Source organism: Microcaecilia unicolor, chromosome 1 (assembly GCF_901765095.1).
Source record: "Microcaecilia unicolor chromosome 1, aMicUni1.1, whole genome shotgun sequence".
NCBI lineage: Eukaryota > Metazoa > Chordata > Amphibia > Gymnophiona > Siphonopidae > Microcaecilia > Microcaecilia unicolor.
In genome coordinates this window covers 268,383,797-268,399,790 of record NC_044031.1, presented here as the reverse complement: position 1 = coordinate 268,399,790, position 15,994 = coordinate 268,383,797, and the positions used below count along the sequence as shown (strand labels likewise).

Here is a 15,994-nt window from a genome sequence, read left to right as displayed (position 1 = left end):
AAGTCATCTCATCAGTTTAGAGGTGCTGCAATGTCAGTGACTCTTAAATTTTGCCTCACTAGATTCTGTCTGCAATGCAGCTACCAGGTTTTTTTCTTCGTAACTTCACTGCACATTGTTTGGACTAACCCTCAGCATGAGACAGTGCCTTTGGTCAAATGGTGCCGGCCAGTCCATATGAGCTAACAACTATCACAGTCAGCTTTGGAGTATGAAACTGAGTAGCCCTAAGTTTGGGAGTCTCCCACTTGTGTGCCTGACTCCGTCCTGCTTGTTAATGGAAACAGCAATATTGCTCACCTGATAACAGGTGTTTTCCACAGATAGCAGGATTGAAAAGACACCCAAACCCATCCATATTCCTGAGGGTTGCTTGTATTGAGCTGTGAAACCATCTCAGCTGAGGAGACTGCTGTGTGCGGGAAAGGCTGCAGGTGCACAGAACCTTTCACTAAATTTGGAGTTCCGGAAGAGCAGTTAATCACACCACAATGTTGGCCACTTGTGTGCCTTACCAATTCTGCTGTCTATGTGGAAACACCTGTTAAACATGATCTGCATTACTTTACTAACTTTTAATAACTGGAATAGCCTATCAAAAATGGCTGGCAAGAGAGATGTGCATAGATACTCTCCTCACTTTTGCACAAGTGTTTCTGCTATACAGTTGTTCTTGCACAGTTCTGTCATCCACGTACACTATCATACACACCAAATCTGTGTATCCCTCTTTATGTGTTTGGTGTGTGCTAGCCTCATTCATTATGTACCATTTGTTGTCTAGACTAGTGGTTCTTAACCCAATGCTCAGGACACACCCAGTGACTCAGGTGTTTAGGATATCCACAATAAATATGTATAAGATAAATTTGCATTCATTATCTCCATTGTATGCAAATCTATCTCTTGCATATTTACTGGCTAGATGTGGACTGGGGTTGAGAACCCTGCTCTAGACCTGTGGGAAAAGCATTCATCTGTTGAACTCTCTATATCGAACAAAAAGTTTCATGGACCAATCTTGGTTGCAAAATTGTGAGATCAGCCAGAGGAGACGGAATCCATTAGATGTCACCCAACAAAATAGGCAGTTTTCAGCATGATTAATAGAGACCAGCACACAAATACTGGTTTAACTGTAGGTAGAGGATAGTAAGGAAGTCCTTTCTGTGAATCAGTTGTATTGATTGCCTTCTAGGTGTCTGTTGCAGAACGTTTACGGCTACTGCTAGAAATCCTTCAAGTGGAAACCATTGTCCTGGAAACTGTCCCTGTCCCTCTGCAGCTCCTTGTTGCTGTGGTATGTTACTGGATCCGTCACAGTGAGCCCAAAGTGAAGCTTCATCACTTCCAAGCATTGCTGATGGGAATTGTATGCGGAGAGTTACACCAGCTAATATTCAACCTAGGTAAGCATCTTAAGACCAGTGACAAATTTAAAAAATATCTTTTTCATCAATGTAACAGAAAAAGAAGTGAATTTTAAATTGAATTTTATATCCAGTTAAAGGCACTGCAAATTGTAGTTTTGCCATTATTGATATCCCAGACTGATTACTGCAATGGAATTGTAGTGGGATTGCCATCCAGTTTAGGATCCCTTTTTACTAAGCTGTGCTTGGCGCTAGCGTGTGCCTAATACCGTTTAAAATCGCGTACCATGGGATGCACTAATCCAGGTGCTATTTTTTTTTATGGGACGGGGTGTGTTGGGGGCGGAGAGTTATCATTTCTGTGCTAAACAGTGCATTCACCTGATCACACACTGACTGGTTAGTGCAGGATTACTGCATGAGCCCTTACTGCCTACAAAATGGGTGGTAGTAAGTGCTCACATGGTAATTTTTTTTAATGGCTGCACGCTAAAGCTAACTAGTGCATGGCTTTTAATATAAAAAATAGAAAAGCAGCTATTTTATGGCTGTGGTAAAAATAGTCTTAATGTGTGAGGAGAACCTGCACAAGGGTATAGTAGGGCCACTTTTTGCCATAGCTTAATAAAAAGACCCCTTATTGTGGAAACTTCAGTTAGTACAGAAGTGGGAAAGCGCAGGTTATAAATGATACAATACAATTAGGCAGGCATGATGGGAAAGAATGACACCAATGCTGAGACTTTTGCATTGGCTTCCAGGACCTATTTGTATAAAACTTAAGAGGTAGATATTGAAAGAAGTGTAACCGGGCAGGAGAGGTTGGGGATATGCAAGTTAGAGGGCTTGTTATGTAGGCAGCTTTTATTGATTTTTTTTTTCTTGTCTTTTGTTTATTGGTATTTTTTTCTCTCTTTTCTTCATGTGGGCCTCTCTGTTTTTGAAGTATGGTGATATATGTTTTTTGTTATTTCCTGGTTTTATTTATTTATTTTTTTATTAATTATACATGATGAACTTGTAAGCTTTGGTTTTGAAACTTATTGAAAATCTCCATGTCCTCGATGGGGTTACTTAAAGGTAATAATCTGCTAGGGAGACTGTTTCAAAATGGCTGGGACGGTTTAACTGGGATGCCGTCCTCAGCCTTTACTACTGCTACTACTTATGATTTCTATAGCACTACTAAACGTACACAGCGCTGTACACTTGAACACAAAGAGACAGTCCCTGCTCAACAGAGCTTACAATCTAATTAGGACAGACAAACAGGACAAATAAGAGATAAGGGAATTACTAAGGTAGGGATGATAAAGTAAGGGTACTGAACAAGTGAGTAAGGGTTAGGAGTTAAAAGCAGCATCAAAAATATGAGCATAGCGACACTGGCGGAATATAACTCGTGCAGCAGAATTTTGAACAGATTGAAGAGGAGAGAGATGGCTAAGTGGGAGACCTTTAAGATGCTTAGGATGTACATCACTGTAAGCTCTGGTTGAGTGGTGGCATGGCTGAGTTGCGAATTTCCACTTTGAAATGGATGGGATCCACTCACCTATGAAGCACACAAAGAATTTAAATTATGTTAAACACCTACGGGCAGATATCCTACTCATGCAGGAAACCATCTAACTAACATTGAACATGGCAAACTAAAGAGAGATTGGGTTGGAGAGCTTTGCTTCTTACAATGGTAGACAGCGGGGAGTAGCGATCTTTATTCATAAAAAACGTAGACATCTTATGCCACAAAATTATTTCAGACCCAGATGAGCGGTATGTGATCTGGACGGGGGATCTTCAGGGGAAACGAATAGCCATTTGCTTGCTCTGTGTATGCCCCGAATGTCTGTCTATTCTCACAAATTTTTCTCCAGTTTGCTAGCCATATTGGCTTCACTTCAAGATTACCCACTGGTGGTAGGCAGGGATTTTAACATCGTAGCTGACCCTCTCCTTGACTGCAACCCCCCCTAAAGCCAACCCCGGGGATTTGAAGCGAGGGGTGTTAATTTTCTCCAACAGGAATTATATGGAGGGTACTACATCCTGAAGAATGCAACTTTACTTTCTTCACCCAAGTCCACAAAGTGCATGTGCAGCTAGACTGCATACTCCTCTCCTCCTCTCTTTTGTTGGTCACAAGGAATGCAATCATAGACGTTGGGGTGGTGTCGGATCACAGCTTGGCCTGGGTGGAGATGGGTTTTTCTGCTCAGAAACAGTTGGAGGACTTGAAGATGAACCCCTCACTCTACCTGGATACTGATTTCCAGCAGTTCTTGATGGAGGAGTGGAATCATTATCTCAGGGATAACGACCCATCTGAAGTTGATCGGTGGTTTATTGGGAGGCTGGAAAAGCTGTACTCCAGGAGAAAATTATAGAATACACTACCCGAAAACGAAAAGCACAAGAACGGGATCGCCTCACATTGGCACGAAAGTTCCATTCTACCAGATTGCTGCTAGTGAGGGGAGGGCCAGAGAATGTTCAACAGGACTATCTAGATATTAGGAAACGGATCAACTTGATTTTAAATCAGAGGGCACTGAGAGATATTCAGTTGTATAAGTATCAATTGCATAAATGGGGAAACAAGGCGGATAGGCTTTTGGCCACCCTGATTCATAGCAGATCTTCTAAACAGGTGATTACTAAGATAAGGGACAGTTCAGGAACTTTGGCAACTAAGTAAGAGCCTATACAGTGGTGGAAATAAGTATTTGATCCCTTGCTGATTTTGTAAGTTTGCCCACTGACAAAGACATGAGCAGCCCATAATTGAAGGGTAGGTTATTGGTAACAGTGAGAGATAGCACATCACAAATTAAATCCGGAAAATCACATTGTGGAAAGTATATGAATTTATTTGCATTCTGCAGAGGGAAATAAGTATTTGATCCCCCACCAACCAGTAAGAGATCTGGCCCCTACAGACCAGGTAGATGCTCCAAATCAACTCGTTACCTGCATGACAGACAGCTGTCGGCAATGGTCACCTGTATGAAAGACACCTGTCCACAGACTCAGTGAATCAGTCAGACTCTAACCTCTACAAAATGGCCAAGAGCAAGGAGCTGTCTAAGGATGTCAGGGACAAGATCATACACCTGCACAAGGCTGGAATGGGCTACAAAACCATCAGTAAGACGCTGGGCGAGAAGGAGACAACTGTTGGTGCCATAGTAAGAAAATGGAAGAAGTACAAAATGACTGTCAATCGACAAAGATCTGGGGCTCCACGCAAAATCTCACCTCGTGGGGTATCCTTGATCATGAGGAAGGTTAGAAATCAGCCTACAACTACAAGGGGGGAACTTGTCAATGATCTCAAGGCAGCTGGGACCACTGTCACCACGAAAACCATTGGTAACACATTACGACATAACGGATTGCAATCCTGCAGTGCCCGCAAGGTCCCCCTGCTCCGGAAGGCACATGTGACGGCCCGTCTGAAGTTTGCCAGTGAACACCTGGATGATGCCGAGAGTGATTGGGAGAAGGTGCTGTGGTCAGATGAGACAAAAATTGAGCTCTTTGGCATGAACTCAACTCGCCGTGTTTGGAGGAAGAGAAATGCTGCCTATGACCCAAAGAACACCGTCCCCACTGTCAAGCATGGAGGTGGAAATGTTATGTTTTGGGGGTGTTTCTCTGCTAAGGGCACAGGACTACTTCACCGCATCAATGGGAGAATGGATGGGGCCATGTACCGTACAATTCTGAGTGACAACCTCCTTCCCTCCGCCAGGGCCTTAAAAATGGGTCGTGGCTGGGTCTTCCAGCACGACAATGACCCAAAACATACAGCCAAGGCAACAAAGGAGTGGCTCAGGAAGAAGCACATTAGGGTCATGGAGTGGCCTAGCCAGTCACCAGACCTTAATCCCATTGAAAACTTATGGAGGGAGCTGAAGCTGCGAGTTGCCAAGCGACAGCCCAGAACTCTTAATGATTTAGAGATGATCTGCAAAGAGGAGTGGACCAAAATTCCTCCTGACATGTGTGCAAACCTCATCATCAACTACAGAAGACGTCTGACCGCTGTGCTTGCCAACAAGGGTTTTGCCACCAAGTATTAGGTCTTGTTTGCCAGAGGGATTAAATACTTATTTCCCTCTGCAGAATGCAAATAAATTCATATACTTTCCACAATGTGATTTTCCGGATTTAATTTGTGATGTGCTATCTCTCACTGTTACCAATAACCTACCCTTCAATTATGGGCTGCTCATGTCTTTGTCAGTGGGCAAACTTACAAAATCAGCAAGGGATCAAATACTTATTTCCACCACTGTACAAGCCGCGCTTGTTGATTTTTATAAAACTCTGTGTGATAAGGGTCAATGTGATGTGAAAGGAAGGGAGGAGTTTTTCAGGGGACTGGAGATTCCTGCTCTATTTCCAGCTCAGTTGCTCAGTCTTAGTGCTCCGGTAACTGGGCCCAAGATACAGCAAGCATTGAAGCACCTTAAATTAGCGAAAGCTGTGGGACCAGATGGCTGGGGCCAGAATATTACAAAATACTAGACCACCATATTGTTGACCCTTTCCAGGCACTTTGTCAAGCACTGTGCACGACGGGGCAGGATGTGGGCAGGTTACCACATGCAGCCATTGTGGTTCTCCATAAACTACTACTACTACTACTTAACATTTCTAGAGCGCTACTAGGGTTACGCAGCGCTGTACAAATTAACAAAGAAGGACGGTCCCTGCTCAAAGGAGTTTACAATCTAAAGGACAAAATGTCAAGTTGGGGCAGTCTAGATTTCCTGAGTAGAGGTGTAGTGGTTAGGTGCCGAAGGCGACATTGAAGAGGTGGGCTTTGAGCAATGATTTCTGGGTTCCTATCGCCCTATCTCCATTTTAAATCAAGACCTCAAACTCTTTGCTAGTATCATAGCATCCCGCCTGGGGAAAGTCCTACTCACGTTAGTCCATGATGATCAAACTGGATTTGTCCCCGGGAGGTATGCATTCACGAATATTTTACAAGCACTGAGTGCAATACAAGCAAAGGGGGTGGAAACTGGGGGAAGCCATTATTACTACCTTGGATGCCAAAAAGGTGTTTCTCAAAATCCTTTGGGATTACTTATTTTGGGTCCTTCCCCAGATCGGTATTATGGGGGAATTTCTCATGGGAGTTTGTGTGCTGTATAGCCACGCAATTGCACAAATTTTGGTAAATGGACAGCTCACTTCCTCTTTTACATTGCAGTGGGGGGACAAGGCAGGATGCCCTCTGTCGCCAATGTTGTTTGTTCTCTCACTGGAACCTTTGCCATCTAAAGTCTGTCAGTCTAGTGCTTTGTGAGATATAAAGGTGAGAGCACAAGAATCTATTTGCTGATGATATGTTGATATTTTTGGAGAGTGCAACTAAGACTGTTTCTATACTGATGGCACATACAGCATTTTGGCTCTTTCTCTGCGTGCCCTTGTAGATCCTTAGCCAACTTTCCCTTATCTTGGAACATGGGGCCTCTGAAGTACTTGGGGGGGGGGTATATTTACATTTAGACTTTGTGATCAATTACTAAAAAAAATGTGCTCAAATGTGTGGATGCTATCCGATCATTGTGTCATAGATGGAGGGATTTACCTATCTCATTTTTGGGCAGAGTGGCTTTGGTGAAAATGGTTCTTTTACTCAAGGTACTCTATCCACTCCAGATGATGCCCCTCTGGGTCACCAGAAAGGACAAGATGGTATACAGGAGAGTGGTGACCTCCTTTATCTGGTCAGCCCGCAGAGCCCATATAGGGTACTCTAAGCTCCAGTGCACCAAGGAGCAGGAGGAAATTAGTCTACCGGACCTACGCCTTTACAACGTGGCGGCCCTGCTTCGCTGACTACTGGGGGGTATTGGTGGGTCACTTAGGCACCTGGTCATTTAGGGCACCTTTTTGTGCCTTATTCATTCTGAAAACAGGTCTAGACCAAAATATCTTGATTTTAGACCTGGATGTTTTTGTTTTGTTCCATTATGGCTGAAAAATGCCCTTGACATGCCCCCTTGTGATGTGGACGCAGTGCAAATGAATTGCATAGATAAACATCTGCAAAATAGATTTCGAAAATACTGATCTGGACGTTTTGAAAAGAAAAACGTCCAAATGGTGCTTTAAGACACTTTTTGGACATTTTTCTCTTTCGAAATGAGCCGCATAGTGGGATACTAGAGTAGTAAATTTTATGAATCAGAATACGTGTCTTAAAAGTGATCTTATGGGTGATGAGGTGCATTCGCAAAAAAGCGATATGACTGGTCAATTTTTTTATTTTTTTTGAAAAGTACAAAATCACAAATAGGACATTCAATCACCACATTAGCTACTCAGCGAAAAGTTCAAAAAGAGGAGGAAAAGACCTCGGAGTAGTCTGTGGAGTCTTAACTATTGCAGATGATTGTAGTCACAATAGACATCCACGTAATCATTGTCTAAAAACCTCCATTAATATTTTGTTCATTTTTTCTTCTTTATAACTCATGTGAAACTTCATGAAAAACAGTTCAACCCAAAATTAAATATGTATCTCAAAGCACTTATCTTTACAAATCCCTGCGGGGTTCCCATTTCACCATAAGGCTTCTTCAGGGGAATTTGTGTGCTTATGAATGAGCTGTAAAGGTATTAAATTATCATAAGAGTTAATAGAAGACAGAGGAACACAGAAACCAGAGACAGACCAACATGATTAGAAAAATGAAATGACCAGACCACAAAAGTAGAAAAAATAACTTTATATTCTGTTTGTTGATTAGATTATATCAGTTTTGTGGAATGCACATCTGCCAGAACTTATTTTAGACGTGGCTGGAATCCATGAGAAAAACTTCCAGTATTGCAGTGGTAAATCTCCAGCTTTGGGATGGGCCAGTCTTGGCATCTCTGGGTTTGGGGCCTTCAATTATTAGACTGTCCCTCTTGGTACATGTATTCCATTGGAGAAGGGGAGAGGTATTCTGTTCCTGTGTGGTAGGTTTTACTTTTGAGAAGTATGATAAATGGTTAAAGGGAACAATAAGGACTGATGTGCAACTGCATAGTCTGTGAGTGTGAGGAAAGATCCAGTAATACTGCTGTTTACTTTCATGATCTAGATGCTGAGGAAATGGATGATAATGCCAAGCTTCTTTATGACCAGTTTCTAAAATTGAAGGCTAGGAAGATGCAGAGTAAAGGGCTGGATCATGATACTAGCCACATTTTCTGTCAGTGGCAGTGCTGCCTCCAGATGACCCTATATCTCAACCAGCTACTCTGTTACCCCCTTGCAGAACCAGACCTCACTCGGTAAGAAATATTTCTGCTACAGGATATACTGCAGTATTTCAGGCACATATCTAGTAATTGTACCAGTTGAAATCCACTTGTCACTATGTCTGCAGTGTTTTCTTTTTTCAGCTGATGTAAACTAAGATAGTTATATGCAAAAGTGTTTACAGTTTTGATGTTTTTCAGGCAGTCATGACTAAGTCATTTAAAAAATGTTATCCATTGAAAGTTGACATTCTTAGTTAATGTCTCACAAAGTGTTAATATGCAAAGCTGCATACAAGTGGAAAGACAAGGGCCTGCAGTAGTGGCTGAGCAGAGCTGCCAAGCTACCCAATTCCAGGAGTGAGATTTGAGGCCAGTCCAGGATTTCTGACAACCTCATCCTGATGCATTAAGGGATCTGCAGCACTTATTTCAATGGTAGAATTGGGGACTATAAATTCCACACTGCTTTGGGATGCAAGTTAAAAATTAGGACTGACCAAACAGTCTCCCTTCTGGAACTAGGTAATTTGTCAACTCTGGGTACAGCAGCACTGCTTTTCATTGCCATGAGTTCAGTTCTCAAGCTAGCTAGGACCAGGAATGCTGCACAGCAACCACATGCAGGGCATGGCCTAGCCAAGTTAGAAAAGAAACAACAGTCTGAGGTTCCCGGCCATGGACAGTCACTACATTGTCTGTCTGTGCTTGTTTGGGGATGGGGGAACTCTGGCTAGCTGCAAATGAAAGTTTGTGGCCACATAACCCAGTAGAGTTTTTGTTTCTAATCTAAAGGTTCTAAAGGAATAAAAGGGAATTAATGTATCCTCCCACAATATCCCCCCACCCCTTTCCCAAACAAGTAGAACAAAAAAGCAAAACATTTATTAGCAGCATAAAATGCCATCAAACACATCTTGCTAAGATCAAGGAAGATGTGTTACGAGAGGGTCTATTCTAATAAGTTCTAAAGGTATGTGCCAGTGAGACCAAGTACCGCCCTTCAGTCACTGTACAGAACTAGACTCAAGGTCAGATACAGGAGTATGGTTTTTTTATTTTCAAACCAGTAACTTTTTTTTTTTTTTATCAGCTAGATTATGGGGTTGTGGAGGTTACATGACTGCTTGTCACAGTCCAGTACATTTTTATTCATTTTGCTTGCCCTGGGTCTTGCTTTTCTTCCACTATCAGAAACAGTTGCCACATTGATTAGAGTATTTTTTTCCCCTTTTGTAGACTTTACAGTGGGACTCTTGTTCATCGATTGTGCCACCAGCTTAAAGGTGAACCTTTTGCAGACAACCTGCTTCTCCAGTGTCCAACAGCAGCACAGCTTTACCATAACCTGTCAAGTGCCATTAAATCCGCTATACCTCCAGATTCATTTCAGAAGAAGAGAAATTCCAAATCTGGCAAACCAAAGAAAAGAAATGTGGAAACCAAGCAAACAGACAGTCCTGGAAGATGCAGCAAGCTGGAAGCAGAACCTCTATGCCATGTCAACAACAGGTTTGCATCTTTATTTATGGAGGACTAAACATGAGGGCAACGCTAATCAGGCACCAAAGTCTTTCTCAAATGGGTCAGAATTATCTCTGATACAGCAGTTCTCTGCACTGCCAGCATGGCTCAGTGCCAGTGTTGCAAGGTCCTCTGTGCTTCTATGGTAAGGTTTATGTTGCTGAAGATTAAAAGTGGACCAAGTGTGCCTTGGATCTGAACAGTGCTACAAACAAACTGAATCCCCACATAATTTATAAGCAGTGAAATTCAGAAACATCTACACATCCATCACTGGAAGGAAGGATAAAGTTTCTAGGTTTGCAGTCTGCATAGCATGACGCCATATAAAACAGAAGATGCGTGTTATTGCTTAAGTATAGTTGGATGACTTTAAGTAGTTGGAGGTAAAAGTGGTTTTAGCCAAGGTTACTTGCAAATTTACAGAAAGACCCAAGATAAAATTCAGGGCTTATAGATTCCCAGCCTCTCACAATCGCTATTCAAATATGCCTCCTCATTGCAATTATACATTGTGTGTAAACTGCATTTAAAATAGAATAAATTCTAGGAAACTTCCCCACTTGCTTTTAAATATTTTCTGGTTAAACGGAGTGGTCATGAAAAGGTGGCACAGTGCCAGTGGTGGAAGCCCAAGATCTCAATTTCTCCACATAGCTATAGCATAAACAGCCCTACCTTGTTAGTTTCACGCCACTCTCTTGTAACAGGAACATCTCTTTGGGTCTAGGGGTAATTCAGTCTCTCATACTTGTGATTTTTTTTTTCACCTCACTGTACAGAATCTGAATAGCAATGTCAAACTGAGGTGATGTTAGTAGTGTGACAATCTGCACACTGGAAATGCTGAACAATTACTGTTGGTAATGTCAGTATAAATATTTTTAGGGGTCCTTTTACAAAGGTACACTGAAAAATGGCTTGCGGTAGTGTAGGCGCAGGTTTTGGGCACGCTCCAATCCATTTTTTAGTGCGCCTTTAAAAAAGGCTTCTTTTTTTGCCAAAAATGGACGTGCAGCAAAATCAAAATTGCTGCACGTCCATTTTGGGTGTGGGACCTTACCGCCAGCTAGCAGTAAAGAATCTGGGTGGTAATGACCTACGTACATCAAATGCCACTTGGCGTGCTTCTGTTACATGCTCCAGAAAATAAAAAATATTTTTCAGACGCATGTAGCGAACGTGTGCAAAAATTGAAATCACCGCAAGGGCCACGCTGTAACCAGGCGGTAACTCCAATTTGGCGCATGTAGGCGCCTACGCAGCTTAGTAAAAGGGGCCCTTAATGACTTTCAGTCTCCACCAGATTGAGCCAAAATATGATCATGAGACAAAGGGGTTCCATAACCCTAATTATGCTGGAGTAGTGTGTAACTTCAGTTGCAGTCTTAAAATATGGTGCAATCATTTAAATCAAAAGGCTGTGATATTTTCCAGGCAAATCAAGGATTTAAATTTTTCAGAAATCTTCACATGATCACGGATCAGATGATTTCATTGGACTGTTAACACAGCCTGCTGCAGTAACAGAAGGCTGGATTTCATCCTCACACTATTGAAGGAGCAGTATCATTGGACAGGCTAGATGAATGTATGCTAAAAAGCAAAGGCTGTCAGTGAAGGTTCTTCGGAACAAGACTAGGCCAAGCACCTGAGAAGAGGACAGCCACACAAGTCCTGGAGTAAAGGAGGAGCTATCCTAAGATGCAGAAGCTGAGCACATGGCTCTAACTATTGGCAAAGAACTCAAAATACAAACAAGCAGGAGCACTGCCCAACACAGTATCAACTACTGTTAAAAAAGGTTTTAAATATATTTTTTTAATTACCAGTATCTTGAAATCACTGTAAACACAACATACAAAGCTTAACGTCAAACGTATGAATTATTTTCACATTCTTCTGAGAGCCTATCTCCTCAGCAGTGGAATTCAATATCGGTTTCCTTCCAATTAAATCTAAAGTAACCACAAACTACCATTATCTGAAAATAAAATAATTAGGCTTGCATTTCTGAAGTAGGCTGTGAAAACTGTAAGGCTGTTTATAGATATTCTGCATGCTGATTTAGATTCTTTAATATGTCGATTTCTATTTATCTTTTCATTACTTTTATTCTTTAAGTTATTTAGGGCTGCATTTCAATTACACTTTATAATCATAGGTATTTATTTTAACCCACTGCAGCTCCTTATGCCTGGGCAATGGAGGGTTAAGTGACTTGTCCATAATTACAAGTTGCTGCAGTGGGAATAAAAATAAATATCTTTTAATTGCCTGATTAATCGCAATCAAAATGTTAATCAAAATTAAGCCCTAAAATAATAATTCAGAGCTCTGGAAGAGGTGTAATGCAGCTATTATGTATTTGTTACAAAAACAGAGCAGATTCCAAAATCTGAGGTGTATGAAAAGGATACTAAGAATTCAATGCAAATATCCACACTTGTCTTTTTCAGAAGAGTTTTGTGCCAGTTCCTTCAACCATGACATATGATTTTGCTATGTACTGAATTCTCCCCACCCCTCCAAAAAAGAAAATTTATTTTCCTGCTAGATGAGTGGATTGTGCTCACAAACCAGCAGCAGATGAGGCAGAGAACACTTCTTTAAATGACATCATTGGTACTAGAATGTTTGATTCAGCCATGGAACTTGCCGGTATTCTCTGCGTCCAGCAGAAGGTTGCAGTCTAGATTAATGCAGCAGTAATCTAGGTGATTAGGCTCCCCAAGGCTTGGGTCCTAGCTCTTGTCCTGGTTCAAGCTTTCTGTGTTGGGTCTACAGACCTCCTGATTGAGCTTAGGCAAGTCATACCACCTGAGCCAGATCTGGTCAACAGGCATCCCCTGGTGAACTGCTGGTCCTACGGCACCCTGATGAAGGAGGTTGGTAAGTGGGGGGGGGGGGCCCAAGGTGTCTTTCTGGTTCCTGTCCTTCTCCCTGTCCTGTCATCCTCTATCAAACTAGAGTCCTGTAGGAGGAGTCCTGTAGGAGTTCTGGTCAAGCAGGTCCACAACTATAGTGGGTTTGTCTTGAGCTGTTACCAAGAAAAGGTCTGCCAGGGAGGGGAGGAGTGCTCGCAGCCTCTCAGCACTGGCATGCACAATTGTGCCAGGCACTGTGCATATGAAGCACTTGGAGGGTAAGCTCTGTGCTGGCTTATTTTGCTACATCTGGTATGGGGGTAGAGGGACAGCTGGAATCCTCAGCAGGAGAAGAATTTGAGTGAGGCTGAGGTTCAGGGGAAAGACGAGCCAGTAGTCACACTGGGGACACTTTTCCTGCCAGCAGGAACTACAGCTATTTTGTCATAGGACCGTATCTCTCCTACTTAGCAGGACCCAGCTGGGGAGCTTCCTCATTAGTAGGGGCCTCCCCAGGAGCCCTGCAATCAACCATAGAGGAGTCTCTACTGAGACTTTGACTGTTTTCTCCTCTTCTGGGGCAGCAGTTGGGTCTAGTGATAGGCTGCCTCCAGAAAGCCCTGGCCTCCCTACAAGCTCAAGATCAGCTGGTGTGGGAAGAGGAGGTGCAGGAGAAGAACTGTGGCAGGCCACCCCTCTCAGGATCTGGAAGGTTCCAGGGTTGCTCAGGAGAGCAGAGCACCTATCCTGGAAGCAGACCACAAGGATGAGTGGCTGGAAAGAGAATTCTCCCCCTCCAAGGCCAATAAGTTTATGCAAATGCTATTAATTTACATTATCCAGACTGCAATGGTCTTAGATACAAATCAACTTATGCATCCAGCTTCTCTTACATAAGTACACAACTGTGGAACCAGGGGCGTAGCCACGGGTGGGCCTGGATGGGCCCAGACCCACCCACTTTCCCTCCAGGCCCGCCCAGGCGCCCATTCACATCCTTCGCTCGCTACTTCTCTCCAGGCTCCGCTTCGCTGCATCGCTCTGCCTTCTTCTCGTCTGTCGCGCGGTGCTGCCATTCATGCAGGCGGCTGCTCTCCCCTGCCGCGTCTATCCGGTCTTAACAGGAAGTGCATCAGAGGACCGGATGGACGCTGCGGGGGGAGTGCGGCTGCCTGTGTGAATGGCGGTGCTGCATGCAGCGTGGCGGGCGAGAGGAAGAGTGCATGGAGCGACGATCATGCGGCGAAGCGGAGCCTGGGGAGAGGTGCGCATAGCTACATTTGCTGCTCACTCAGCCAAGGTACCGGGCAGGCAGCGGAGTAGAGGGAGGAATCTTGTATAGTGGGAGGAGAGGGAGAAATGCTGCCTGGAGGGAGAGGGGGATAGGGACAAGAGATATGGGATGGATGGAGAAGGAGAAATGTTGCATGGTGGGGGAGGGAGAACACAGAGAGAAATGTTGGACACAGGTGAAAAGGAGGGAGAGATGGTGCATGAGGGTGGAGGGAAGGAAGAGAGAGAGAGAGAGACAAAGGGGTAGAGGGGGGCAAGAAAAGGAGAAATCTTGTATATGGGGGTGGAGGGGAACGAAAGATGGTGCACGGAGAAGAGAGGGAGAAATGTTGGGCATGACAGTGGATGGGAAGAAGGGAGAGATGCTGTATGGGAGGAGGAGAAAGATATTGGACCTGGGGCACAAGGGAGGGGGAGACAGAGATGGTGGACAGTGGGAGAGAGACAGAAATGTTGGGCATGGTGGAGGAAGGAAGAGAATGCTGCATGGGAAGGGGGGGAAGACAGATATTGGATCTGGGGTACAAGGGAGGGGGAAAGAAGGATGTGGACAATGAGAGAGAGGGGGAGATGTAGGACATGGGGTTGGATGAGAGGCAGGGGAGATTCATAGGAGAGAGGGAGATATTGCATCCAGGAGCAAATGAGAATGATGGAGAGATGCTAGACAATGGGAGTGAGGGAAGAGAGAGGGAGAAATGCTAGACCATGGGGAGGAGAGAAGGGACAGGGAGCTAGAAGGGTGGATGGAGGAAGATGCTGGGAATTGTGGAACCATGTGGAAGATGCTGGAGGGGGGAGGAGGAAGAGGGTGGCAAGGAAATGGATGAGAGGATAGTGATTACAGAAGATAGAAATATAGTAATGGGGAGTAGATTAAAGATGAAAGGGAATGGCTGGAGGAGTAAGTTGGGTAATGGGAGAGCTAGTGGGTGAGAGAAGAAGATGACGATCTGATAGGCAGCTGTAAAGTAAAAAGAAGGAGAAAGGTGAGAAAGAGAGTAAAATTTGAGTTGACAGAGAGGCAGAAAATAAAAAAAAAGAGGAAGCAGCTAAAAAGGAATGATCAGTATGTCAGAGGTAGATGTAGTGAGGGAATAGACAGTAGAGAGGAGAAAAGACAAATGCACAGCAGTCACTTGAAGGAGAATTAGTAGACGCCAGGAAATTAGAAGCAACAAATGGAAAAATAAAATGTCCAGACATCAAAGATAGAAAAAAGCATTTTATTTTGAATGTTTAAATGGAATATGTTAGCTTTGTGAAAAGTGCATAGCAAATGTCTTTGCATTGTGTTCAGTACAAAGGAAATGCATTTTTGTTTTTATTTCTTCAGGGTTGTAGTACATGTTAAGTTTAACTTCTTGGGGTTCTCAATTCAATTTTTGTGTAAATATTTTTATTTCTAACTTGTGATCCCTTGTTCTGTTTTTGGTGAGGGTCTGTCAGTGTGATAGTATTGGCAGGTACAGAAATCGGAAGGGAGGCAGGGAAGAGAGGGGATTGGAGAGAGTGCCCTCCTTTATTTTCTGACCTGGGCCAGAGCATGTCTAACACTGGCCCTTACCCTTGCTTTATAGCTGATGGGGCTCCCCAAGCATCCATCCTCCAAAGGCAGTCAGAGCTCCCTTCTACCAAGCTCTGCAGTTGGTGACAGCATCT

General features: G+C 43.5%; 1 protein-coding gene across 1 annotated transcript in view; it reads left to right on the top strand.

Annotated features, from left to right (window-relative positions):
- ASTE1 (asteroid homolog 1) overlaps positions 1-11,099 on the top strand; it is a 34,786-nt gene extending 23,687 nt beyond the window's left edge. The window contains exons 3-5 of the mRNA XM_030206442.1: positions 1,199-1,409; positions 8,489-8,681; positions 9,888-11,099. Coding sequence (XP_030062302.1) covers positions 1,199-1,409; positions 8,489-8,681; positions 9,888-10,188 — 705 coding nt within the window. The 3' untranslated portion in view covers positions 10,189-11,099. The remainder of the gene's footprint in view (positions 1-1,198; positions 1,410-8,488; positions 8,682-9,887) is intronic.
- The last annotated feature ends 4,895 nt before the right edge of the window (positions 11,100-15,994 follow it).